This window comes from Xiphophorus couchianus, chromosome 15 (genome assembly GCF_001444195.1).
Source record: "Xiphophorus couchianus chromosome 15, X_couchianus-1.0, whole genome shotgun sequence".
Taxonomy (NCBI): Eukaryota; Metazoa; Chordata; class Actinopteri; order Cyprinodontiformes; family Poeciliidae; genus Xiphophorus; species Xiphophorus couchianus.
In genome coordinates, this window is record NC_040242.1 from 13,992,538 (window position 1) to 14,020,489 (window position 27,952).

Sequence of the window (27,952 nt, forward strand, 5' to 3'; positions counted from 1 at the left end):
AAAGAAATTATACAAAAATCTCCAGAAGAAAACAATCATATTTTTTTGCAAAAAAAAACATTTTTTACTGTAGATTGGACTAATGCTGTTTTATATAGAATTAATTAGTTAAATAAGTCTCGCATATTTCACTGTTGCATTAAGACAAGACACTTACCCTAAACCTAACTATTACCAGTACATACCTAACCCCAAGGTTAACCTAAACACAATTTACGCCATAGTCCTAAACCTGAGCCCTTGTCCTAAAAAAACAATTCTATTTTTATGTGGCTTTTGGCCTGATATCAATTAGTCCCCATGTAGTATTTGATAGGAAAATGGTCAAAATGGTTGCATCAAATACTGGGCCACACCCACACATACATACTAAATCTAATACCGGTAAATGACTTCATTGTAATAACTTCAGATATGTGCACGCAGAAAGTTTCGGTTCATGAAGCAACGATGTAGCTTTTTTGTGTTTGCTTCCATATATGGTTTGTTTCTAACTTCCAGATTGACCACCCACTTTGTTTCATTGACAGCATATTTATAAACCATCAATTGCTGAGAGCACAGCTTACCAGCAAGAGACACCATGGAGCAACTCAATGCCACTGTGGTCAGCACTAACTTTTCTTCTACAGAACATCCAACATTACCCTCCTGGAAAGCAGGTGGTCTGGTTTCTGTGGTCATATGCATCTTCTGCTTTCTACTGGGAGTTCCTGGAAACATTGCAGTGATTCTTCTCAAGCCTAACTGGCAGAATCTGTCCAGTCTGAGCCGGACTTTGATGCTAAATCTTTCTGTGTCTGACCTGTTGTGTTTGGTGACTCTTCCGATTTGGGCATACAGTATTCTCTATGGATGGATATTCCAGCTAGCAGCCTGTAAGCTTCTAGCTTATCTTGTGTACTGCAGCATTCATGGCAGCCTGCTGACTATAACTACGTTAAGCGTCCACCGATACCTGACTGTGGTGCGTCGGCAGAGGTGCAATCAGGTGCAGAAAAGAGTGCTGCTGGTTCTTCTCTGGCTGGTTGCTCTCATCCTTTCCATTCCTGTTTTGGTGGTCCGACAGCTGAAAACATATCAGCAGTCAGCACACTGTCGATCTCAGTTCACCTCTGAGACACAGTGGGTGGTTCTGTTGCTACTGGAGAGCTGGTTTGGATTTGTTTGTTTTTCTTTAGTGTGTTGTACATATATTCGCTTGCACAGGAAGGTTAAGCAGACAGCTCTTTTCAACCACCCACAGACAACCCGACTGGTGATCAGCATCATCGTGAGCTTCTTTGTCCTGTGGATTCCCTATCATACGATAAACCTGCTGGCTGTGGCAGCTTTAAGTCTACAACATGTGGACTTGTTAAACTTTTGCACGGACCAACAGGAACTTGCTGTTTCACTTACATTTCTGCACAGTTGTCTGAATCCACTCCTGTATGCCTTTTCTTCTCCTAAAATGTGCACCGTCTGCAAGCAAACTGCACCAAACTAAGGAATTTGTCAAGACACGGCAACAACAGCCGAACCTCGATGATGACAGCTAAAGATGTCCTAGTTTTGCACAGAACAGATGGGGGTGGTTCTTTAATTGATTTCATATTTTGATTGCAAATCTGCTTCTAATACAATTTGTCTTACAAGTGACAACAATTATTTGCCTTATGGTATTTTTGATTTCTTCCTCATTAACCACAAATTCCCACTGTATTTGTTTCGATTTTTTTCGTAACTGAAACTGATCTTTAATCTATGGTCAAATTCAATAAAATTAAGGAGGCATTTGGATGAAATTCATTTGTGAAATTAAAATAACCTTTTGTAAATTACCAACTTTAAGAAAGTATTAAACATATTTGTGATTAAGCTGACATTTTTGTATTAAAATATTTTTTGTATAAATGAAAGTTCTGAAAAACAGTTTTTTAAAAATTCATCTGATGTAAAATTCTAAGCTTAATTGTGTTTCAGCTGCTGCACGAGGAAAATCATAATTAACAGAAGAGAGCAGTTGATTTGTGTTTGACTTTGTAATTCAATTACTAAAATGAATGAGCCCTTCAATAATGTTCACATTTATTAATTAGATTATATTTTGTGTGCAAGTTTAAAAAGTATGGCATTTTTAAAGTAATTATGCTTAACATAAACAAATGGCTATCACATTTTTTTCCTTCTTCAAGCTTTTCGCTCAACTGAGCCATTCACCACATGAACTGTATTCACGGGGTCTTGTGTAAATACACTGAAGGAAATCTGAACGGAACTGATTTTGCATGGGTGCGAAAACTCAATCAGAAATGTTTGGCCAGTTTTTATTCTTGCAGGTGGCTTATTGTCATTTACAATGGAAGGCCACAATGACCCCTTCCTGCCCATCTGATCACATCTCCATGTTTTATACCCATAATTTGCATTGAAGTCCGATATCTTTAAGTTTTGACAAATGTCTAAACCGTCAAAAGAAAAGTCGTGAGGACATGAGAAAAAAGTTCAACTCAACTGTGCTTTCGATCCTCTACTGAAATTCAGCACAACTTTTTAAGATGCCAGATAACAAAGAATTAGAAAGAACACCCTGGACCAATGGTTCTGCTTCAGTAACTTGTATAAATTTAAAAAATTACAATGCACACAGCTGCAAACATGTAAAAAATGTACACCGCTTCAAACTGGGGCAAGGTCATGATGTTACAGTATGCACAAACCTGCAGAAAGATGCACAAACAACTGGACTACTAATCTTATAAAGTGCAGGTTTCAGCTCATTTGAGCTTTTTTTTGTAACTTTTATGTAAATTAAATCTTATGGAAACTTCTAGAGAAAGAACAGGTTAGTTTATTTGCACATCAAAACTTATTCAACAAAAAAGTAGAGGGTTTTAGAGAAAAATAATTCAGTAAAAATTACATTAAAAGTTCAGCGTTTAATGTAAAAGCAAAGCTTTAAAAAAGCAATGCTTTAAAGAATTACATCAAAGCCAATCATTTAAAGATGAAGAAGTGAAATGCAAATTTAAAAGTTATGAATAGCCAAAATAGATAAACATAGCTTGCAAGCTTCTAATGCAAGTTTTGACAGGAATACTTAAGTGAACATTATTTTCCAATTTGTTTCTCATAATTTATTTATTTTTTGCAATTTGGACAAAGATTGCAAGTTAAAACATTGCATCCAATCTCAAAAAGCCACCATTCGTCAGTTCATTTCATAGTTTGATGAATCATTTCCATGGAGTCATTTCCATGTTATGGAAATGATTCAACTCAAATGATTCCATAACATGGAAATGACATGCCCAGTGGGTGGCTGTTCTGATGACAGAAACTGTGGTTGGATTTATTTCTTTTATTTTTATGGCATTTTCATATGTCTGCCTCCACAGAAAGGTTAACCAGTCAGTCTTTTTCAACAATCCACAGACAACCCGACTATTAACCAGTATCATTCCCTTGCTCTTTGGGCTCCATACCATACAACAAATGTGCTGAAAATTGGAGCTGTATGTCTAAAGGGTGATAACTTGTTAAAGTTACGTGATGAGTATTGGAATATTTTTAGAGCAGTAGTATTTGTTAATAGCTGCCTGAATCCACTCCTGTATGCATTTACTTCTAGAAAAATGTGCAGTGTTTGCAAAAAACTAGAACTGTTGCAGCAGAATCTTAGAAGTTCAATGTCAGATATACGTACAATGGCAGAAACATAATAATAATAATAATAATAATAATAATAACAATAATTGTTTTATCACTTGTAAAATTTAAAATAATTGTAGCTCAGCTGAGCTTTTTCTAACAAAAGGTCTTTATAAAAATGTACTTGGTATGTGTAAATGCTTGTGTTTCTGACAGTCATTTGAAACATTTCTATTGTTTAATTTGAACAAAATCTTTATTAAAAGTTAATAAATAATTTAAGGAATTACATCAAATCTGATCATAGCATTTAAGTAGTGAAATACAAATGTAAAATGTATGAATAGCCAAAACTGATAAACATAACTTTCAAGCTGCTAAGACACGTTTTCAAAGGAAAACTGAAGTAAAAGTTATTTTTAGATTTGTTCCTGAGACTTTTTACTACTCAGGAACAATGGTCTGTTCATTTCTAAGTTTGATATTGGACTCACCTTTAGAATACTTTGTCAACTTTAGTTGTTTTGTCAAATGCACAAAATGAATGAAAAACATGTTATGGAAATGTAATTCATTGGAATTCTGCATGCAAAATAATGGAACCAATGGAACAAAAGCTATATAGAGAAAGGTTGACACCTAATTTGAATCAGCACAGGAGTTCCTCTTTGAGTTCTCTCTTTGTTACTGTGACTTCAGGACAGTGAGAGAAGAAGCCGTGGCTCACAGCACATGGTTCCCAGCACAACTCAAGATGGATGAATCAAACTTCACTGGGATCATTTCTAACATCTCTTCCCCTGGATTACCTCAGCCCTCTTGGAATCAACGCGGTCTGATCCCTGCATTAGTGTTATCTTTCTGCTTTCTACTTGGAGTTCCTGGAAACATTGCTGTGATTATACTCAAGCCTAACTGGGAACATCTGTCCAGTATGAGCCAGAGTTTAATGCTATATCTGACCATTTCTGATCTGATTTGTCTGCTTACCCTTCCACTGTGGATTTACAACTTAGTCCTTGGGTGGACATTTGGCCTTGTAGCCTGCAAAGCTCTAGCATACCTTGTGTACTGTACAGTTTATAGCAGCCAGTTGACTGTGACTGCGTTGAGCATCCAGCGCTACCTTATTGTTGTGCGTGGACGGCAGTGCCATGTACAAAAAGGTACGCTGTTGGTTCTGCTTTGGCTGGCAGCTGTTACTTTGTGCATCCATGCTGTGGTGACTGTACAACTAACGAAAGATGGCCAATGGATCCGTTGCCTACCTCATTATTCTTCTGAGACAGAGTGGGTGGCTGTGCTGGTAATTGAGAACCTGTATGGACTTGTTACATTTTCACTTGTCGCATTTTCATATGTATGCCTCCACAAGAAGGTTAACCGGGCAGCCTTTTTCAACAGTCCACAGACAACCAGGCTGGTTATTAGTATCATTGCAAGCAATTTTATTCTGTTTGCTCCAGTTCATGTGGTCAATGTGCTGGGCGTGTTGGCGATAAGTCTTAAAAACAAGAAGCTACTGAAGTTTTGTGCAGACAGTTGGAGTGTAGCCAAGTCCTTTACCTTTATAAATAGTTCCCTAAATCCACTCTTGTATGCTTTTATTTTTACTAAATTATGTCGTCTTTGCCCAAAGGACTCGCCCCATCCAGATGAGGGAACTCCTCAAACACCTGACATTGCTACAATTGCAGAACTATGACAACAATAGTGACACACGTCACTCCCCCCCCCAAAAAAAACCAAACAAAACAGAAATAAGTTTGTTTCTTTTCATTTAAACTGATACCACATCACCTACTATTTCTGTCTGTTTTATTTTTCTGCGATTGCTTGAACCAAGGATGTTGATTTTGTCCCTTTGACCTTGGTTTATGTAAAATTTATCAAATTACACTTTATATCACTGTATCACTACATTTTGTTTACCAATGACGTTTTTACCCACTGACCTTTGCAAGCAATATTTTAATTTGTTTTCCCTATATGCCACTTCTTTCCTTCTTCACACTTTTTTCTATGTTCACACTGTAAACACTGAACATAGAACACTGTAAACAGTGTGAACATAGATATGTGTGAACATAGATATAGATACAGATATGTCACCTTTATCTATATTTACTGCTTGGTTTTTTCATGGCTTTTTCAAAACATACATATTCATACACTGCTTTCATATTTGTTCTCTTCTTACTCTCAATCACAACAAATTTGTACTAAATTCTGTCTAGAAAATATGGTGAAAATTTGAAATAAATCTTTTGTTGACATATTTCTTCCTTTCAGAGAAAGAATTAATTAACAATGGATACATTTGTATTGATTTGGTTTATGTCATGATTCATGTTCTGTCCTGTCCATGCTGTGTAAACACTCATTCAGCTCACCTGCCACTCCTGATTGCTTACCTGTTCCACCTGGTCCCCGCCCTACTTAGACACCTCTCAGCCTCTGCCTCCTTGCCAGATTATCAACAGCCACGAGCCAGTAGAGATCCAGCGTTTCCTTCCAAACCGTCAGTGTTTCTACGACCCTTTTCTGTCCACAGATTGATTTCCCCCCTGCCAAGCCCTTCACGGATCCCTTCTGTTCTGGATTTCTGGACCCTGACCCAAGCTTTGCCTCACGACCACTGAGTATTGCCTGCCCCTCAAGCTAAGTTTGCTCTCTCTGTCCTCCTGTGTATGACCTCTGCCTGATTATCGTCAAAGTCCCTGGGTGTTGCCTCATGAATCTCCTTGTGGAGATCAGTACAGTAGCCTGTACTACCTGGTTTCCTGCACCTTCCTGTCGTCAGACCTTTGGTTTCCCAGCTCCACCCGTCCACTGCTCAAAAGGTCAGTTAAGCTGAATGTTTCTAGTTACCCCTCCTTTATCAGTGCCTCACCAGCCTTCTCCCCTCTCTTCTCAGTGCTGTGTTTTATAACCTCATCCTGAGCAGCAACCAGAGTCGGAGAATTTAATTAAAACTTTTTTCCTTTGCTAACTCCTGTGTGTGGTTGAATTTCCGGGTCCCCACTGAGTGACCTTACAGTTTATTTATTGCCCCAAGTCAAATCAAATACTTGTTATAAAACGGTACAAGTTCTACTTTAGGATACCAATAAGTAAAAGGTTTGCTACATAAACCCAACCAAAAGCATCACATTCAGAACTCTGCAGCAATATATCATGCCTAGCATGTGTGGAAATGAAACTCCTTTTTGACAGGAAGACGCCTTCAGTGGTGTCGGTGTACATAAGATGTCACAACTAAGTTAGGCTCTGAAAAGACAGTAGGAAAGCAAAAACCAGAGAGGTCAAATAAATTTTTAACTACGTAGGTGTTATTTCCTTTTACCATTTAGGTGTCGCAACACTAAATTTCCTGGCACAACTGAGAAAGGAAAAGCAAGATATTTCAGTAAAGCACCCAAATCGCAACTAGATTTCAATCAGCTATATTGCCTAATTTTTCTGTAGTTTGAGAAGTACCTACACAGACATAGCCCTCTGTTACCACAGTTGCAGCCTCAGCTTTAAGTGAATGTGTTGAGTAAAAAGCACGGTCATGTTCAATAAATAAAAATTTGTGCTTTGATGTGGCTCGTTAGATCAAAAGTACCTTATGATATTAACAAACTTTAAGCAGGTATTTAAAATATCCGTTTCTTTTAGTCCACATTTCAAAATATCAAAATGATTTTAAATCACTCATATAATCTATTTTAAATGAGTCTTTATCGCATGTAAGTAGAAAATCCTAAATAACAGAATTTAAGACTTAAGCTCTGTGTAAATCTGTGTGTGATTCATGTTACAATGTGATTCACTTGGTGAATTAAGTTAATAAATGCATTTTGACAAAACAATATGACTGTACTATCTATACTGGCTATGTAATAAAGAAGCATTTTTGGTTTTACTTTTTTAACAGCATTGAAAATCCACTTAAAATTCTGTTTCAGACTATGTACCAAAGATGGCATATTAAAGGTACACCCATTGATCGAATACGTGGTTTAGTATCTTGTTTGGCCTATTTGCAAAGTACTTATTTCTAACTCCGATGTAAAAATAGACATGGTTTCTTCATAATCTACAATGACTTCATTCACACTCATGCAGCTATTAATAAGACAGCTATATATTACATATCAGCATCACATTTTCACTGGTCCTCTTTGACTACCCACTTTACTTGGGCTAAACATTTGCAAGCATCAACTGTTTAGAGCACAGGATTGGAAGGACACAAAAAATGGATCAACTTAATTTGACGGTGGCCACTTTTAACTTGTCTTTTTGTTGGATAAATTGTATTTTTAGTAATTATCAAATATTCGTTGTATCATGTAGCTTTGTAGTAACATTTAGATAATGTTTAATTATATGCTTTTTCTCTTTTTCCTCTATTCTAAGTAATGTCTCTGTGTGTTGAATAATTATGATTCCTTCCTGTGACCTCTTTGAGAAAGAGAGCAGTGAAGCCTTCATGGAGATAGCGGAGACAACTCTGTCTGCTCTCCTGTGGTACTCGACGCCGTGTCTGGTACTCGACTGGAGCAGAAAGATTTAGAGTGTAGATAACATGTGTCTAATAGTAAATGTCATTAGCGCTGCAACAATGTGATAAATTGTTTTCCCCTCCCTTTGAGAGTTAAAGCGCTCAGTGTAAGAGGGTCCCCTAAAAAAGCAATAAAATAGAGGGAGCGGGAGATGTGTTTTCAGAGCGGTTGGAGATTTGTAACTGAAAGCATCTCTCTGTCTGCTCTCCTCGCGAGTACAAAAAGAATTTAACTCTCTTGTCTTTCCTGTGTTTTGTTTAATAGGTATTTAGACCCAACACTTTTCCAGGACATCTACCACATTCCTCCTGGTACTACAATGGTCTCATGCCTGCGGTGGTGCTCTCCTTCTGCTTTGTCCTGGGAGTACCTGGAAACCTCGCCGTGATTCTTCTCAAGTCTAAATGGAAGAAGATCTCCAGTCTGAGTCAGAGTTAATGCTGAATCTGGCCTTTTCTGACCTGCTTGGTTTGCTGGCCCTACCACCAAAGATATACGCTTCGTTATTTCACTGGAAATTTGGCTTGGTGGCCTGTAAGATTCTTAATTATCTTCTGTACACCAGCATTTATGCCAGCCAGTTGACTGTGACTGTGTTAGGCATTCAGCGTTACCTACAAGTGGTTCATCAGGAGAAATGGCATCAGGGACAAAAGCGCGTGCGGCTGGTTCTGCTCTGGCTGGTTGCCGTCATCCTGTCCATCCCTGTTTTGGTGGATCGGCAGGTGATAACCATCCAGCAGAAGACTGTCTGCCAACCACAGTACTCCTCTGAGGCACAATGGGTGGTTGTGTTGCTAACAGAGACGCTGTTTGGATTTTTTTTCTGTGTTGCTTGTGCTGATTTCATACATTGGTCTTAACAGGAAAATTAAACGCGTCGTGTTTTTCAACCATCCAAGAACAACTCAGCTGATTACCAGCATCATTGTGAGTAATTTTGTTCTCTGATCTCCATTTATTGTCATAAACGTACTTGGTGTGGTGGCTATTTGTGCCAAAAATGAAGGCTTGTTAAATTTTTGCTCAAAAACATGGGTCCTTGTCAAAGCTCTCACAGTTGTAATTAGGTGCTTAAATCCTCTCTTGTATGCCTATAACTCGAGAACAATTATGACTACATAGAATGCCCCAAACAATGTGTTTTGTTTGTTTTTTTATATATATAAAAGGGCCATGCTATGTGATCTGTCAATTATTACAAATCTGAAATGCATTAAATAATTCACATTTGTCGCAAGTAGGAATATATTTGTTTTCTTACATAATCTTGCCTAACAATATGTAGTAACCAGAGCTAGTTTCTGTCTCTGCTCATAAACTAGTTTAGCAGAACAAGGACTGTACTCTTTCTTGTTTGGTTGCAATGCTGGCATATTAAAAATGAAATGTAACCCAGTTCCTGATGTGCTCTCCAGCATTATATATATATATATATATATATATATATACTTTTTTTTCAATGTTCATTCATGGAATGTAAATTGATACAAAAATGTTTACAAAGTCTATCTGTAGTGTATATATTCCTAAAAATGACCTTTTTCTATACAAATACAGACTGGTTTTTGTTATAAGCCTTAAGTTCTTTTCATTATGAGAATTTTTGGCTTCTGCTAATGTTAAGATTAGGATATTATGTCAGACCAATAAAAAGCATTTTTAATAGAGATTTGTGCTCAATGTAAAGTATGTTGAATACCTGTTTAAAGATTGAGATTTTCAAGAGCCACAACAAAAGGTTTTTTCTTTTTTAAAATAACATGAATATCATCCTGACTAAGAGAAGCAGCATTTTCATTTGGCTATTTTCTGAGTTAAAATGTCTCTTTTAGATAAGTAATTGGCGGAAAAAAAAAAAAACACGTCCTTTTCATCATTGGCTACAACTGTTCTGCATACAAGCATGGATGTCCAAAAATTTCTATCTCTGGAATTACAATGGTGGTAGAAACAACCTAACCTGACCTAGGTTAGTGCTATTGCACTAAAAGGCAGTTCTACCAAGCACTGACTGGAGGGAACTGAAAACAAATCTTCACTATTTGACAGCAGACATTTCCCATTTTAGAGGCCGTATCTGCTGACATAAAAATAAAGATTCTTCAGCATGTGCTTCTGAGAAACGGGTAACATGTTAAATGTGAATGCCTTTCCCCTGAAACTGTCGGTTTTATTTCTGGTGGAAGTCACCTTTATTTGGTGAGCAAAATATTGCTCACCAAATAAGCAATATTTGTGACAAACCACGAGGGTGCGGAAGCTTCGCACCCTCGTGGGTTAATCTCTTGTTAAAGATTTGCTAAATCTTTAACAAAGATTTAGCAAAAGATTTAACAAATCAACATATGCAAATATGTTGATTTGTAAGTATTCATGTAAGCTACAGCCAGACGATTTGTGCTACTTTTTCTTTCCACTGGTTTCAAACAAGTTACAAAAGTAAAAACATCTGTAGAACAGGACCAAATATATATATATATATATATATGTATATTCTCCCCTGTTTGTTTCTCAGCTCAGATTTTGGGGGAAGTATTTATTTTCTCTTTTACAAAATTGTTTACCAGAGATCCCTCTGTTTAATGGCATCCACCACATAGCAAAATAGCCGATATGTTGTTAATATGCCCAATACTAATACAATGAATTCACCCTGTGTGCCCATCTGCCCACTGCATTCTGTTCACAGTTCATTCATGTTGAGAGAGATAGAAAAAGATTGTGCAGATGTGATTCCTTCAGTAAAAGTGAAAAATTCCAGCAATTTCAGAACTTTTCAAAAGATTGGAAAAGGTCGGAAAAGATGTTTGACATTCAATCTACCAACTCAAAGAACAATCGGTTTCAAAAACAGTGCAGAACGTTTCTAAGTCACCTGCTCATGCAGCTGGGTGGCAACAAAGCACCTCACCTGCTTTTTAGAGAAATACAATTTGTTCATAATCACACGTTTCCCTTTTTTTGCCTCAAAGTTCTACTCTGACTGGCCATTTTACACCTATGGCTTCATGTTAACCCCCATCACTTGTTCAGAGAACAACTTTGTTAACAAGGTCTGGCGTGGAGCAACTCACTTCCACTGTGGTCAACGCTAACTTCTCTACTGCAGGACATTTGTCGCAGCACCCTTGGAATACCAGTAATCTCGTCACTGCAGTGGTGTTGTCCATCTGTTTTTTCCTGGGAGTTTCTGGAAACATCGCAGTGTTAATACTCAAGCCCAACTGGCAGAATATGTCCAGTCTGAGCCAGAGTTTAATGCTGAATCTGGCCATTTCTGACCTGCTCAGTCTGCTGACCCTTCCACTTTGGATTTATGCATTTCTGTTTGGCTGGAAATTTGACCTGGTGCCATGTAAACTTTTAGCATATGTTGTGTACTGCAGCATTTATGCCAGCCTGCTGACTGTGTCTGGACTAAGCATCCAGCGCTACCTTGTTGTGGTGCGACAAAGAAGGTGCCATCAGGTAAAAAGGAGAGCGCTGCTGTTCACGCTCTGGTTGGTTGCCAGTATCCTGGCCATCCCTGCTTTGGTGGTTCAGAATCTGCAAACCGATCAGCAATGGATTATTTGCAAAGGACAGTATTCTTCTGATGCCCAGTGGGTGGCTGTTCTGCTGACAGAGACTGTGTTTGGATTCATTTGTTTTATTCTCGTGGCATTTTCATATGTCTGTCTTCAAAAAAGGGTTAACCAGTCAGCCTTTTTCAACAACCCACAGACAACCCGACTATTAACCAGTATCATCGTCAGTTTTTTTGTTCTGTGGGCTCCATATCATACAACAAATGTGCTGGGAGTGGCAGCAATATGTTTGAAGAACGACAATTTGCTCAACTTTTGCGATGAAACCTGGAATGTTTGTGGAGCAGTGACATTTATTAACAGCTGTCTAAATCCACTCCTGTATGCATTCACTTCTTGTAAGATGTGCAGTGTTTGCAGAAAAACAGAAGAGTTGCAGCAGAGGTTCAGAAATTCCCAGACGGAGATAAGTACAATTACAGAAACTTGATAACAAAAATATGTTTTGACACCTTTTAAGCATAACAGAAATATTTCTGTCACAGGCAAAAGCGTTTTTGTGTTATCTTTTATGTGCAATGTCAGATTACTTTTTTCAGAGCAGGTTATAGAGCACTTTTGTTAATCACTTGTGAAATTAAATCATGGCGCAAAAGATCTTTATGAGAATGTTACTTGGTCTGAGAGATTTTTGTCTTGTCTATTTTTTTTTACATAGAACAAAATCTCTTTCAAAACTTCTATTAACATTGTTTATAACTAAAATAATTTTGTGTATAGTTTCCTTCCTGTGTCGATGGACCTGAATCTGACTTGGACCAAGATAGAAAGATTAAAATGTTTAGTGGAAGTACTCGAGGAATTAGGCTGGTTGAAAGAAGATAATGCATTTGGTTATGTTAATCTGTTGCAGCTAACTTCTACTTTGGCGATCTGTGACATTTAGGATTTTGTGAACTAAAATGCCAACAAGGAAGCACATTGGCAATTATGTTAGAGAAGTAATTCTTATTTGCATGTATATTTTTGACTATGTGTAGCACAAATCGTGTTGCTCTGGACATCCTCGTCACAAAAAATAACCTTTGCAGCAAAAAGAAGAAAAAAAAAAGAACAAAGCCCAGTTATTCAACGATACCTATGGTAATGCCTAAAACAACTCGCTGATAGCAAGCACTGATAGAAAGCAGTGATGATTCAATTGCTTATTCAGATAAAGAACAGCAACAAATGACTAGAGTTGGTTGATCAAGTTTTTAGCTTTTATCACACAAGTGCAATCTAACCAAGCATTTCTTGACTGCATGACAAAATATAAAAACCTAACCAATGAAATCCAGCCCCTTTTTAGTGGTTTTTTAAATTTCAATTCCTCTTAATCTGACCACTTTACTTCCGTGACAGCACATTTAGCACTGTTAACTGATCAATGCATCATGAACAATAACTCCAACATGAACACCTCTGATTTCTCTCTACCTCCTCGCACCTGGGTGCCTAACGGACTGGTCCCTGCGGTACTGCTGTCCTTCTGCTTTCTCCTAGGAGTTCCTGGAAACATCGCAGTGATTCTTTTAAAGCCCAACTGGCCGAACATGTCCTGCCTGAGCCAGAGTTTGATGCTCAACTTGGCCATTTTTGACCTGCTCTCTCTGCTCACTCTGCCACTGTGGATTTACGCTCTGCTCAACGCCTGGATATTCGGTCTTGAAACCTGTAAGCTTTTAGGTTTTCTTGTGTACTGCAGCCTTTATGGCAGCCTGCTGACTGTGACAGCGTTGGGTGTCCAGCGGTACATTGTGGTGGTGAACCAACGGAGATGCGTTCAGGTACAAAAAAGACACCTGCTGGTTCCAATCTGGTTTGGCGCTATGATCCTGTCTATCTCGGCTTTAGTGACGGAACAGGTGGAAACTAAAGGGCAGTGGACGTACTGCTACCCTCAGTTTTCATCTCGGGCTCAGGGATTGGCAGTGCTGCTGTCAGAGACCACATCTGGTTTTGTTTCCTTTTTTGTCGTGGCCTATTCCTACATTCGCCTCCACAGGAAGATTAGACAGGCAACCTTCTTCAACAATCCACAGACGACCAGGCTGCTGACCAGCATCATTGTAAGCAATTTTGTTCTGTGGTCTCCCCTTCACACCATAAATGTGTTGGCCCTGGGAGCTATTTGCTTCAAAAATAACAGTTTGTTGGAGTCTTGTGTAAACATATGGGACATTGTCAAAGCAATTGCTTTTCTAAATAATTGCATTAACCCACTGCTGTATGCCTTTAACTTCCATAAAATGTGCAGAGTCTGCAACCAAGAAGAATTGACACAGCCTTCACAAACACTGGATATAAGTACAGTTGCAGAAACTATGATTATCAACTGAAAATGTCAATTTTGTCTCCAGAACAGAGTAAAGCTTTGAATCAAAACTTTTGTCCTCTGCTATTAAAAATTGTATAAAATGGGTTTTAAATTTGAAATCTAAATTTTAGGCAACATTACAGGTGGAGACGACTTTATACCAGTTACAACGTGTCATTGTAAATGGTCTTCACTGAGAGTTTTGTGCTGGAATTGTTTTGTTAAACGTTCTTGTGTTTATATTTTACCAATTTTGAATTTGGGTTTCCTATTTTGTTTTGTTTTTTACACAGAGTTGGACTAGATATGTTGTAATGTATAATTAACCTCGTGCAAATGTGAAAATCATGGCCTTCTATAGACTATTTATCAAAGTAGGTAAAGTGCTGAGTTTATTTCTACATCAAAATCTTTACATTGTTCAAAACTGTTGTCCATTCTGACGTCTAAACTTGACAGAACCTTTTCTGTGGCAAGTCTTTTGTATTTCTATCTGTAATGTAAAATCGGTTTTCCACACTGGTGTGACGCTTGTCTAAAAAATAGAAGAGCTACTATGTTTTGGTGCTTCTGTTCTGAGTGCATATTAAAAATTATGTAACGTGTTGAAATGTGGTGAAAAACTAAAATCTGAATTGATTCGTCATGTCTTTCTTCATTTTGTTCTCCCAACGAGCCCTGCTTACACGAGGAGGCGTTGTTTTGTCCCCACATTTAAAAGCTAGGCTGGTACTCATCTCCAGTGGTTTGAAATAGCCATCAAATTCAATAACCTGTCAGAGAGTTTCAGAGGGATTTGTGATAAATTTTAAACCAATTTAAAAAAAAATAAACGAAAGCCTTTTCAGTCTTATTCTTCCAATAAGACTGAAAGAATGATAAATTCATATGAAAGTAACATAATGTGTTGTCTTTTAGGAACTCTCAGATCGGGGCTGTTGAAGAAGCTAAATGTAATATTTTAAAAGAATATCAAATGCACAACATATATTTTAAATTACACTCAAACGGGACTGTGAACACTGCCTAGCAACCGTTGCAGCCAGATTGCCAGTGTGTGACCTGTGACATCACTGCCGTCGTTGTGGTGGACTGGTTTTAGAACACAGCTCATGTGTGATGATGCTAAACTGACTGGATTTATTCACTTTGAGCTGAGGACTGAATATTTACATTTGGATTGAGGCCATCATTTACTTTTGTTTTACTGAGAAGAACAAATATCTGATCAGTGTATTAATGCTGTAAAGTGAAGCAGTTTTTATCACTGTATTTTTGCAGCATGAAGGTTGTGGAGACCCAGTTAGGATTTTAATTTCCTGCAGGAACAGGCTGTGCCTCTGTTCCTGTTGGTGGAGTTTTCGTCACTGAGAACTGTGCCTTATGAACAGTCACGTTGTTTGAAAAAACACTTTTGAAAAGTGCAATAAAAGGCTGAAAAAAAAAGTGTGACCTACAGCAACACATGGTCGCCTTACTGTGAGACATGCATTGATATAGCAGATGAAGAAGTGCAGGCCACAAACGGCAGCAAGTGTTGGATGTGGAAGTTAGAAAGACTTCCACATCCAACACTTGAGACAAAAAGAGAGAGAGAGAGAGATCTGATTCAAAAAGGTTGAGGGCCAATTAAGGACAACAAACATATCTGTTGACCCAATACACACCGGTAACGGGCTATTCAGACTTTTACCCCCAGGTCAGCGAAACAGAGGGCTAATGGCAAAATCTAGCCAACTGGATCCAGAGACCATTTCTGTCCGCAGGCCATCTGTCTGCTGAACACACTGAGTACCTCACAGGCAGGGCGGTCTGCTGCTGGAGACAAGTCAGCATATTTGCACCTGCACAGGAGGCCTTTACTCTTCTTATGTACTGTACACGTTTGCATGTACTACATGTATGTACATAGTGTGTGAGAGGTATGGTTCAATGATTCAAAAATTTTTGAAGAGTAAACAGTGAGTAATTCTGCTCAGAACCACTTCATTTAGCCAGCCACCCCCACAGCCGGCGCCAAACACCAAACAAATGCCAGTGGTCCTTTCTCAGCTGACTAAATTGTTTTGTTTTTTATTGGGTTTTTTTGTCAAGCAGTGATTGGCAATCTGAGAGGGGCTTATTGTCCAGAGGACCCCACAGCGCCTCACACTAGATGCAGCCATTCACCCATACAGTCACACATTGATGGTGGCATGCTAGTTAGTTAGCTTGCTTGTTACATATTTGATCATCTTGAAAACTTGTGCTAACTAGCTTCACCATCAGTCAATTTCAACTTTTTGTTGATTTTTTTTATATGCTTTAGTTAGTTGTTTTATTTATTTATTTATTTATAAGAACTGTTTTTGTCTTCCCAAACAAAAACCTTTTCCTGTTGTTTTGTGAGGTGACTCCAGCTCACTTTGGTGATAAGAAAATATTGGATTATTTTTGAAAAGCCCATCAGATAATTTATGATTTTGTATTGCAAAACTTAACTTGCACAAAGTTTGTCTCTTGGCATATGGTGTTTAGCTATCCTGCCCAAAATGTATCTTTATTTTAATGTTGTATGGTGAGGAGTCTACAAATGTGATGCTGAGGTTGTAAGATATCATGCCAAGATGTTTATTTTATTTTATGGAAGATTTCATATTGTCAACACTTGTGTTATGTACCATTGATGTACGGCTGTATTATTGCTCTGTAAAATAAAAAAAAAAAATGTAAGTTCTAAAAAAAAAAAAAACTTGCACAAAGAAATCATTTATTGAATTATTTATATTAATTGCTACCACACTTTTTGTCATGAGCTAATGACAATAACGAATGGTGACTGCAGTGCAGTTTGCATTTTATTTCAGCTCATGGACAGTGGAATAACTAAGAAACCACTAATTATGTTTATGAGCCCCTGTGCACTGAGTTTTAGTTTTAGTCTCACAATAGTGAGAAAGTGGGTTTGTTGTGTGGTGTGTTTGTGTGTGTGTGTGTGGTGTGTTTGTGTGTGTGTGTGTGTGTGTGTGTGTGTGTGTGTGGTGAAATATGGTTCATAGCTACAAGAAAACATATAGAAATGGAATTTCTTTTAGCTTTTTTACCTTTCAACTTGACTGCAGTGTCAAATTGACCTGAACAGTATCTATGTAAAAAGTAGATGCAGGGAGGGTTGGTTGCAAATGTGTAAAATGAATAAATTTTTAATTTAAATGTGGAGTGTACCTATTAAGACAAATAGAAAAAGTTTCATGCAAAAAAAAATACTTCCAAGTATTTAAAAAAAACAACAACAAAACTTTAAAATGGGTCAATTTGACCCACAACATAACAGGAGGGTTAGCCGAAACTAATCAGCTTTTTTTCAGAGTGGGAGAAGCCAAAGCACTTGGAGGGAACCCACATCTGCACAGAAATATCTCAGAAACTCTATGCAGAAACATCGAGTGGTGAAACAAACATGCGTGCATGCACACAGTCTTTTTCAAAGGAAATGAAGAGAGCCAAATTAAAAGAAACTAAAATGTTGCTTTTTTTGATAGTGGGAGAAGCCATATCACTTGATAGAGAACCCACATCTGCACATTGGAAACTCCATGCTGCGTTTCCGTGATACTCTGCGTGGAGTATCACCGTTCCACTTTGGTGGAACAAAGTTTGTTCTACCACTGCTTTCCAGTGGTGGAATAAATAGTCATACACATCCATACACTTTTCTTCAAGGGAAATGTAGGGAATGTAAAAGAAACTAAAATGTTGCTTTTTTGATAGTGGGAGAAGCCATATCACTTGATAGAGAACCCACATCTGCACATTGGAAACTCCATGCTGCGTTTCCGTGATACTCTGCGTGGAGTATCACCGTTCCACTTTGGTGGAACAAAGTTTGTTCTACCACTGCTTTCCAGTGGTGGAATAAATAGTCATACACATCCATACACTTTTCTTCAAGGGAAATGTAGGGAATGTAAAAGAAACTAAAATGTTGCTTTTTTGATAGTGGGAGAAGCCATATCACTTGATGAGAACCCACATCTGCACATTGGAAACTCCATGCTGCGTTTCCGTGATACTCTGCGTGGAGTATCACCGTTCCACTTTGGTGGAACAAAGTTTGTACTACCACTGCTTTCCAGTGGTGGAATAAATAGTCATACACATCCATACACTTTTCTTCAAGGGAAATGTAGGGAATGTAAAAGAAACTAAAATGTTGCTTTTTTGATAGTGGGAGAAGCCATATCACTTGATAGAGAACCCACATCTGCACATTGGAAACTCCATGCTGCGTTTCCGTGATACTCTGCGTGGAGTATCACCGTTCCACTTTGGTGGAACAAAGTTTGTTCTACCACTGCTTTCCAGTGGTGGAATAAATAGTCATACACATCCATACACTTTTCTTCAAGGGAAATGTAGGGAATGTAAAAGAAACTAAAATGTTGCTTTTTTGATAGTGGGAGAAGCCATATCACTTGATGAGAACCCACATCTGCACATTGGAAACTCCATGCTGCGTTTCCGTGATACTCTGCGTGGAGTATCACCGTTCCACTTTGGTGGAACAAAGTTTGTACTACCACTGCTTTCCAGTGGTGGAATAAGTAGTCATACACATCCATACACTTTTCTTCAAGGGAAATGTAGGGAATGTAAAAGAAACTAACTTGTTGCTTTTTTGATAGTGGGAGAAGCCAAAACACTTGGAGGTAGCCCACATCTGCATAGGAATATCATGGAAACTCCATGCAGAAACAAAGTGTTGGAATTTGAACCCTTGGTGAGAAGCACCAGGGCTGTGTATTGTGCAGTCACATCTCTTCATTATGTTTGAGCTACTCTTAAGAGGCAAGAGGTATTGGTTCATACCAGTTTTGGTTCATCTCAGAGATATTGATTCATCTCAGTTGAGAGCTAATGTTTGAAAAACCCTGCTTGTCAATCTTTGCTGAAGAAACAGAAGAAGGTCTTACCCTGACGTTTACCCTTGGGAGTAGCTTTTAAGTTTTCGGATTTTGGTTTGTGTGAAGACTCAAGCTGCTCACTTCTGTTTTCTGACAGATCCCTTTGTGTGTTGTCTTGTTCTGCAAGTTTTTGTTGGACTTTCTTGACATCCTTCAGCAAACATTTGTTTTGCTGTGAAGACTCAAGCTGCTCAGTTCTGTTTTCTGACAGATCCCTTTGTGTGTTGTCTTGTTCTGCAAGTTTTTGTTGGACTTTCTTGACGTCCTTCAGCAAACATTTGTTTTGCTGGGTCAGAGTTTTCTTCTTGTCTTTTAACCTCCTGTAGTTTTCTTTCAATTCAATCGATTCCTTCAATTTCAAGTTCAATGCAGCAACGTCTTCTTGAAGCTCGTTGTTGCTTTTCTCCAGTTCCTGAAGTTCTTCCTGTTTTGTGTTGTATTTTTCCTCCAAGACTTTTTGAGATTCCAGTTTTACTTTCAGATCATGAACTTGCTGTTTTAACTTCTGGTTTTTCAAACGATCAACTTTGAGCTGTTTTTCCAGGTACTTATAATCATCTTGAAGACCTTTCGTGCTTTCTATTCTCATGGCAATTTTTTTGACTTCCTTAGTCAAAATTTCATTCTCCTCCCGGATAGTGCTGACTGTGTTGAGAAGTTTGCACACTTTGTCAAAAAGTTTGCACACACTGTTAGTAAGCCTTGTCTTAAAATTTGGGTGCTGGAACCATGAACTCTTTTCATGGTCAAACATTTTCTGCTTAGTTTGATGAGCAACTACTTTAGGCTAAAAGGTTTGCAGCAATTTCTGTAATCAGAGACGATGCGATCTCCTTCAAAATCAGGTCAAGGGAACCTTAAAGAATTTAAAGAATTAAACCTCTGTGACATCCAAGGAGTCTGTGACATCATTTTGACAACTTCTTTAAACCTGTAGCCATGGCAACATGATGACCCCACAGCATTCTGACACACAGGGCCACCACAGAAACTTTTAGTGATGTGTGATAAACTGTTGTTAAAATAAAACACCTGTTGTCTTAATATCATTTCAGTAACAACTATTTTTTGTCCTGTAATAAGATTAGCCATTCAAAACCAAAGGGAGCCATGGCAACGCACATATTAAATAGCAGACAATGAAATAGTCATAAACTATATCTATTCTTGAAATAGATATTTATGAAGATGATTAACAATTAGAGGGTTCATATTGAGTGTCACATCTTACAAATAACATGAACACCATATGTTTGTTTTTAATGTGTTCTTTTTTGAATTCCACAATTTTTTATATAAATAAAAAAATTAGGGAAATTAATATTAATAACCACCAGAAAAGGCTGCACAGTGGCGCAGTTGGTAGCACTGTTGCCTTGCAGCAAGAAGGTCCTGGGTTCGATTCCCGGCCGGGGTCTTTCTGCATGGAGTTTGCATGTTCTCCCTGTGCATGCGTGGGTTCTCTCCGGGTACTCCGGCTTCCTCCCACAGTCCAAAAACATGACTGTTAGGTTAATTGGTATATCTCAATTCTCCCTAGGGGTGTGTGTGTGTGTGAATGGTTGTTTGTCCTGTATGTCTTTGTGTTGCCCTGCGACAGACTGGCGACCTGTCCAGGGTGAACCCCGCCTCCCGCCTGGAACGTAGCTGGAGATGGGCACCAGCACCTCCCGACCCCATTAGGGACAAAGGGTGAACAGAAAATGGATGGATGGATGAACCACCAGAAAAAAAAAGACGCATATTAAACTGAGATAAAGAGTATAACTTTCAATTTTATCATTTTGGGTTGTTATAACACTTAAAGGCCATAAAATGTGAGTAAAAATTGGTCTGTTTTGTTTTTAAATAGATATAAATGAATTTTTTTTAAACAATTATTTTTTTAAATAATTGTCTATTTTATTATTAGATATTATTATTAGTAGTAATTATTAGAGAGTTTTATTAAATATTAAATAATAGATTTACTGAACTGAAAACAAATCCAAAATGGTCATAGGACATAAGAGCAGCAGGACTGTAGACAAGTGAAGTGTAGCTTTTTGTGAGATTGCATGACTCACTCTTCTTTTCTTTACCTTGGTGCAGATAAGACACAATGAACACATATTTTTGCTCTGACTTTCTCGTGCCCTTGTTCTTGTGGTTGGGTTATAACATGTAATGTCTATATTTGTTTGAGACGGGAGGTTGTTTTTGAAAAGAAGAAAAGGAATAAATACCCTAAAAGGTCAATTCTTCACACAACCAATAATAGTCCTTTCAGAGCAAACAAACAACAAACTGGTGTTTGATGAATGCTGATATTTACTTTAATTTAAAGTCCAATAACAACAATAACTGTAATTGGTAAAATATGTTCTGACTGGACAGGTCAGAACATTTTTCTGACCTATTCTCTTTGTCATTTTACAAAGAGAATAAGAACGCTATCATGCAGCGTCAAAATGAGATTCACTCATTTTGAACAGATGTGGAGTTCTCACTCCTTGTTCTTTTCAGAGCTCCAGCACATAAATGGAGGCATTACTGACTGAGTACATGCAGGTAATCCAGAACAATAAGCTAAAGTGGATCCCTGGATTTGCAGGTGTTAGAAACCAGAACAGTCAACAAATATATGAAATCTCTAAATACTTGACAATCCCCATAAAACGTTTTTAAAAGAGCCATATAAGTGCATCTTAAATAAATGGTTATCACAATTTTGTTGTGATTGGTTCATCAGAAGAAACACGTCAGTGATATAGATCAGAAGATTTGCGTCAGTTTCATTACGTATTTCTTAGTTCCTCTTCGGTTCAGCAGCCTCAGTAAGTCAGAGTACGACCTTTCCAGCAAGACTCAGCATGGAGCTGTTCAACTCCACCGTGGTCACCTACAACTTGTCTTCTTCAGGACTTCTGCAACATCCCTCCTGGCTGTCCAAAGGTGTTGTCCCTGTGGTGGTGGTGTCCTTCTGCTGCATTGTGGGAGTTTCTGGAAACATTGCAGTGATTCTTCTCAAGCCTAACTGGCACCATCTTTCCAGTCTGAGCCAGAGTCTAATGCTGAATCTGGCCATTTCTGACCTGCTGTGCCTGCTGACCCTTCTGCCATGGATCTACCCGCTGCTGTATGGCTGGAGCTTTGGCCTGGTGGCCTGTAAGATCCTAACCTACCTTGTGTACTGCAGCATTTATGGCAGCAAACTCACTGTGATTGTGTTAAGCATCCAGCGCTACCTTACAGTGGTGCATCAGAGAAGATTTTCACAGGTGAAGAAAAGAGCAATGCTGGCTCTACTCTGGATGGCTGCCGTCATCCTGTCCGTCCCTGCTCTGGTGGTTCGACAGCTGTCAACAAATCAGCAGTGGATAGTTTGTCAATCTCAGTATTCTTCAATGACTCAGGGTGTGGTTGTACTGTTGGCCGAGACTTTGTTTGATTTCTGTTCCTTTGCTCTCGTAGTTTTTTCATACGTTCGACTTCACAGGACGGTGAACCAGGCAGCCTTTTTCAACAATCCACAGACGACTCGGCTGATTACAAGTATCATTGTAAGCTATTTTGTCCTCTGGACTCCATATCATATCATAAATGTCCTGGGTGTGGCTGGTATGTGTTTGAAGAATGAAAGACTTTTGAAGTTTTGCAAGGACACGGGGTATGTTGTTAAGACACTTACTTTTGTACACAGCTGCCTGAATCCTCTTCTGTATGCCTTCACATCTAACAAAATGTGTGTAGTTTGCCAAAAAAGGGAAGAGGTGCAAAGTCAGAGCCTCCAAACCAACCATTCACCAGACATAGGTAGAGTTTTAAAACATTAAGACATTTAGAAACATCGTCATCATGTACCATCATCAGGTATCGCTGCAAAGTCAAAGAAAACATTTTAAGTGATTTTTTATTGTCTCTACTTGCTCCATCAAGAGGAGTGAAAACTGCAAGACGACAAATTGATGCAATGAACTGAACATGATGGTAATATCTGATATCTAGGATCAACTGGGATGTATAAATGACTGAACCTAATTGACTTTATTTGTAAGCAAAAACAGAATCTGGTTTACAGATTAAGACATACTGTACTTTTCTGTAGCTCCAAATGGTATATAACAATCTAACAATCTAATCATTTGTTTTTGTGTAGAATACTGAGGTGTTTCCAAAAAGTTTAGCTCTTGCATTGTGTGTTTTTTTTAAATAAGCTATTTTCTGTGTAGGCTTTTGTACTAAGGAGATTAAATATGCAATCAGTATATCTTGTGAAAATGCTGTCATATTCTATTAAAAAGAATATAGGTTCCAATGTGGCTGCTTCTTGAGATCAAAAGTACCTTTTCAAAACATAGCAACTTTGAAGCAGAATATTAAACATACTTTTTTAATTAAGCCAACATCAGTATAAAAATGTTTGTTTTGTGCTATTGATATGATGTAATATTCTAATCTTAAATGTTAGATGCAAGCCAAAATATACATTGATTAAGATAAATAAACACTTGAAAACATCTGTTTGTGTGTAATTAATGTATACAATGTGTTTCCCTTAGTGAACCTATTTACTGAAAAAAATAACTTTCCAGTTATAGTGGAGCCTTTTTGTCATAATCCAGCTGGTTTGGTCCTTATAGGTAAAAGAAAATCAATTATGTATGTAGCCTGTAGATTTTCTCTGCAGGGTTTAGCATCTCAGAGGATATTTTGTACGCAGTAGTGATGATGGTGTAAACATGTTCATGTAGATTTACTGAACAAAATCTAAAAGCAAGAAGAAGGTAGACAGGTGAAATCTTTTTTTATTCAGACTTTAATTCCGATCTTTGTTCTATGCTTTGTTCGTTTTATGTGAGGTTGTACGATTCACTCTTATTTTCTTTACCTTAGAAGAGACAAGACATTATAAATGCTAAATTTTGCTCTGACCTCACCATGCTCTTGTTTTTGAGTCTAAGTTATAACATGCTGAGTCTATAATTGTCTTAGACAGGAGATGAATTTCGAAAACAGGAAAAGGAATTTGAACTCTAAAAGGTCAGTCCTTTAAACTTCTGATAATAGAGCAAATTGTCCTTTAAGGGCAAACAAACAAACAAACAACATACAAGTGTTTAAGGAATGCTGATATTTGCTTTAATTCAGAGTTCAATGACATCAACAACAATTTCACATGTAAAAATTATTCGAGATGTACAGAAGAAAGAACAGGAGAGTCCTTTTTCAAAGACCAAAAGACAATGCAATCATGACGCAATGTCAAAAGAGAACGGATTCACTGAGTTTGAACAGATGTGAAATGTTTACTTCTTGTGAAAGATTCACCACAAGTCACACCTGCAAGTGCTCCAGAGCTAAACTACAGTGGATCGCTGGTATTTGAAGGCTTATTGGAACAACCACCCACAAATACCTGAAATCTATGAATATTTGAGACCCCCCTAAAAACACTTATAATTCCCTATTTTAATAGTTCAAATATGAAATATACCTTAAAATGCATAAATATGCACAGTGGCACCACCACACAAGGTAAAATCCATAATCTTCCTTATCTCTCTGCTTGAGATTGCAGCCAATCAGCGCCAAGGACGATGAATGGCTTTCCTTGATTGGCTACATTGTAAATGCAGCCAAAACATGTCAAGAAGCATTGCGCCTAGGGATTTCAGCTTCCCAAGATGCATTTTCTTTGAAGCATTTTAGATATAAAATCTGTGAATAGGTACATTTTCTGCGAATAATTTAGAGTTCCATTCCACAGAAAATTATGCGAATAGGTAAATCAATAAATACTGAACCGCAAACAGGCGGGGCTCCACTGTATTGAAAATATATACCACACTTGAAGAAACAATTTTATATTTGTTATTGAATACAGACATTTTGAAAACATAGACATGCTTTGTAATGCTAAATGAATAAAAATTCATATTGCTTCCTTCTGGCATTGAGACTGAAGAAACACTAGTGTAGTAACTGTAGCAAAAAATCTGAAAATACAATGAGTAAACAGTGCACTTTAAAAAAATACTGTGTCAACGACTGATTTGAGGATGGTCATCGTTGTCCTTTTAAATACAAGATCACAGTTATTCTCTGTTTAACACTGCACGCATTTTTCAATTGCTCTATATTTTGTTGAATTAAAACTTGATACATTATCCCTGACCTTTGCTTTTCTGAAACAGTAAAAGCATCTCATGTCGATCAGTGAGCTCAAACCTCATTGCAGAAACTTGAATCTCCATAGATCCAGTGGCATATCTGAGCATATTTGTGAGGTGTGATCCTTACTGCAACATTGAAGTCCCTCTGCCCGTCCTGATCCCCTTCCACCCACTGATGGCCTGAAAACACCCCGATCACCCTCCTCTGCCAGTTCCATCTCCCGCCCTTGCGTCTGGGTCTCTTCCTCAAACGGATGTAAACACCTGCGCCAGCTGCGCCGTGTTGAGCATCGCAGTGCTGATACATCAAATCATCTGACTCTTTTATCACTGAGCAGAAGCGATAAACGACCTTCTCATCTCCACTTCCCTCCAGCAGGCTTTTGTCGGCGTCGTAACCTGAGAAGTGAATTCGTGCCAGAGGTAGTAAAGGCGGCGCCACCCCAAGCTCCATGTGCTTTTGCTTGACAGGCCGCTTCAGCTCCAAGAGGGCGTAATCATAGTCAAGAGACTCAGAGTTGGTGGAGGCACTGGCGTAGATCCATCCTTGAGGGATTTGGGTTTGTTTAACTTGGGACCAGCGAAACACAGCCTGCTTTCCTGGTGCTACATGACGCTGGTTACGACTGAGACGCTGTTCCTTTCTGCCTTTTCTCTCAAATTCCTTTTCCCCAGCAGTAGTTTCTCCCTCACCGCCTCTTTTCCTTAACCTTTGACTTCTCCTTTCACCTCCCCTTCTCTTTCTCAATGCTCCAACACTGTTTTTATTTTCACTCTCTGCTTCTCCTCTCCTCAAGTCTACCTTATCTTGTTTCCTTCCACCCCTTCGTCTTCTTCCCCTCTTTCTTCTCAGTCTTCCATCATGCTTGAGCTGTAACAACCCAACTTTAAGGCTCCCAGCATTCTCCAGGTAGTCTCTGCCATCGTGGATACAATGTGCTGCTGTTAACACATGTTTTGGAGACACTAGGACTCCAGAGCAACCAGTGGAAAGGCGGACCGCTGTGGAGAATGGGTAGTTAGTGATAAAGTTTGAATCTGAGATGACAAAGCGTCCATCTGCTCCAAAAACCTGCCGTTTCCTGCGGATATGAACCTGCTTTACACTATCTCCTCCCGAGGTCTTGTTCATCCACTCCAAGCTGACATCTGTGTGTGTTTGAGTGCCATTTTCATACAAGGTCTGGTATCCCAGAATCCTCTCTTGCTCAGTTTGGCTGAATGATGGTGGACTGTTCTGACACTCTGTTCCACAGAGCGTGTTAGTTGTTGATTTGTCTTTGTCCTCCATCTGTCCACCAAGCAAACTGGCGTTCATAAAGGATCTGTGTGTAACCAGCAGCCTTGGCAGCCTCTGCCGGGTCCATATGTGTGAACTGCTCTCTTCGCTGCTGCCAAAAACCTCAGAAACTGCGAAGGCGGCTGCAAAGAGCAGCATGTACATGATGAGTTTAAGGCTCATCCCACTGAAAAAAACAACAAAAAATCATAAAGAGTCATTATTCCTACAGACCTGGAGAGCAACATAAGCTTCTTAAATGTACAACATCAGATTTGATGAAATAGTGATAAACGGCAGGATTCTTAGTAATATATTGTCTAATTATGACGCAAGTGTAGAAAACCCAAACATGTTGGGGTGTGTAAAATGTTTGAGAAAAAAATCCTAATTGACCAGCAGATGGTGCCAAATTGCCATTGATAGCCAGTACTGTACAACAAGAGCAAAGTTGATGATGAGATGATAATATTTTTTAAACTCCCAATTGACCAGCAGATGGCGCCAAATTGCCGTTCACGACCAGGGCTGTACATCAAGAGCAAAGTTTAGAATGGTCGCGGATACGTTCAAAACAGTTTTGTCGTATTTAATGCACAACAGGTATTTATTCTTTTTTTTTTTTTTTTTAGTTTGCTGAACAATAATCGTTTTGGGGGCCGGGGATTAAGAGGGGCAGGGGAGATGGCAGGGTTTCCACATTTAAACTATATAATAGACATTTTTAAAATTAACGTCAATATAAACATAATAACAAAAGGGAAACTGCAAAGCTTATACTAGAAATTAAATGAAGAGCTTTAGAGTTTTCTCCCTCTCAGTACTTAGAAAAAGCGACTCTATAGCGACAAACTGCGATGAATAAAAAGTTCAGAGTTCCTACCTGCAAACAGCCGATTGTCCCATCCGGTTCTCTGCTTCGTAATATTGAAGCCGTATCTTTGTATTTAGGCGACTACAAGATGACCAGTGCAATCAGTTCCTGAGCAGGAAATTAAATATGTAGCAAGGATTCTCCCAGGGATCTGTATCCTACTCTCATGTTGGGAAATGTTTTGCTCAGGAGTGTCAGCCCAGGAGGATGAATGAAATCAAGGATCATGTGACGGAGAGAGGAGCGAAGGATTCAGTGGTGGGGAGTTTTAGGGTATGCTATAGCTCCCTAGACATAACACCCCCATGTCACCTCCGAGAAATCAAAAATTATTTTTTTAATGCGATGAAATATTCTGCAAAATCGAATTGTGATTGAATTGAATCTAAATGCAAAATCTCTAAATAGTCCATTACAAAGGGTCAGAAATTGACATCAACAAAGAAAAGGCGATGAGCTCATGATCTCATTGGACATCCTGTAAACACATGACTGGTAGAGCTGTGTCATTTGGTGTTTACACAAGTGGAAAGAGCCGTTCTGCAAAAATATCCATCATGTTTTGTTTGAGGCTCAACAGAGAGGTTTCAGGAAAACTCAACACAGCATTTTGCTTATGTTGCATC

General features: G+C 38.5%; 6 protein-coding genes across 6 annotated transcripts; 5 read left to right on the forward strand and 1 right to left on the reverse strand.

The window, feature by feature from the left end:
- Positions 1 to 231: 231 nt before the first annotated feature.
- LOC114158934 (leukotriene B4 receptor 1-like) lies at positions 232 to 1,773 on the forward strand. Its single transcript, XM_028040854.1, has one exon. The coding sequence runs from the start codon at positions 584 to 586 to the stop codon at positions 1,487 to 1,489; it is 906 nt and encodes a 301-aa protein (XP_027896655.1). The 5' UTR covers positions 232 to 583; the 3' UTR covers positions 1,490 to 1,773.
- Positions 1,774 to 4,332: 2,559 nt separating this feature from the next.
- LOC114158995 (C-C chemokine receptor type 8-like) lies at positions 4,333 to 9,856 on the forward strand. Its single transcript, XM_028040992.1, has 2 exons — positions 4,333 to 6,476; positions 8,476 to 9,856. The coding sequence occupies exon 1, from the start codon at positions 4,388 to 4,390 to the stop codon at positions 5,336 to 5,338; it is 951 nt and encodes a 316-aa protein (XP_027896793.1). The 5' UTR covers positions 4,333 to 4,387; the 3' UTR covers positions 5,339 to 6,476; positions 8,476 to 9,856.
- Positions 9,857 to 11,204: 1,348 nt separating this feature from the next.
- LOC114158844 (leukotriene B4 receptor 1-like) lies at positions 11,205 to 12,867 on the forward strand (the record flags this gene model as incomplete). The annotated part of the gene is made up of 1 exon (XM_028040739.1): positions 11,205 to 12,867. A coding segment is annotated over one exon (1,002 nt), but the record flags the coding sequence as incomplete, so codon positions are not given.
- A 114-nt stretch (positions 12,868 to 12,981) lies between these two features.
- On the forward strand, positions 12,982 to 14,878 carry LOC114158996 (leukotriene B4 receptor 1-like). Its single transcript, XM_028040993.1, has one exon. The coding sequence runs from the start codon at positions 13,153 to 13,155 to the stop codon at positions 14,095 to 14,097; it is 945 nt and encodes a 314-aa protein (XP_027896794.1). The 5' UTR covers positions 12,982 to 13,152; the 3' UTR covers positions 14,098 to 14,878.
- A 6,676-nt stretch (positions 14,879 to 21,554) lies between these two features.
- On the forward strand, positions 21,555 to 23,385 carry LOC114158994 (leukotriene B4 receptor 1-like). Its single transcript, XM_028040991.1, has one exon. The coding sequence runs from the start codon at positions 21,871 to 21,873 to the stop codon at positions 22,831 to 22,833; it is 963 nt and encodes a 320-aa protein (XP_027896792.1). The 5' UTR covers positions 21,555 to 21,870; the 3' UTR covers positions 22,834 to 23,385.
- A 731-nt stretch (positions 23,386 to 24,116) lies between these two features.
- On the reverse strand, positions 24,117 to 27,554 carry LOC114158993 (serine protease 23-like). The gene is made up of 2 exons (XM_028040989.1): positions 27,336 to 27,554; positions 24,117 to 26,639 (listed from the first exon to the last, which is right to left on the reverse strand). Exons 1-2 carry the CDS (start codon positions 27,356 to 27,358, stop codon positions 25,223 to 25,225), a joined length of 1,440 nt encoding a protein of 479 aa, XP_027896790.1. The 5' UTR covers positions 27,359 to 27,554; the 3' UTR covers positions 24,117 to 25,222.
- Positions 27,555 to 27,952: the final 398 nt, after the last annotated feature.

What these genes read in the sequence shown, in the direction of transcription:
- LOC114158996 (XM_028040993.1), top strand. Translation starts at nt 13,153, where the DNA reads ATGAACAATAACTCCAACATGAACACCTCTGATTTCTCTCTACCTCCT.
- LOC114158934 (XM_028040854.1), top strand. Translation starts at nt 584, where the DNA reads ATGGAGCAACTCAATGCCACTGTGGTCAGCACTAACTTTTCTTCTACA.
- LOC114158994 (XM_028040991.1), top strand. Translation starts at nt 21,871, where the DNA reads ATGGAGCTGTTCAACTCCACCGTGGTCACCTACAACTTGTCTTCTTCA.
- LOC114158995 (XM_028040992.1), top strand. Translation starts at nt 4,388, where the DNA reads ATGGATGAATCAAACTTCACTGGGATCATTTCTAACATCTCTTCCCCT.
- LOC114158993 (XM_028040989.1), bottom strand. Translation starts at nt 27,358, where the DNA reads ATGGGACAATCGGCTGTTTGCAG. An exon ending in GGACAATCGGCTGTTTGCAG is followed by an intron (nt 26,640 to 27,335) that starts GTAGGAACTCTG and finishes TGTTTTTTTCAG; the next exon opens with TGGGATGAGCCTTAAACTCA.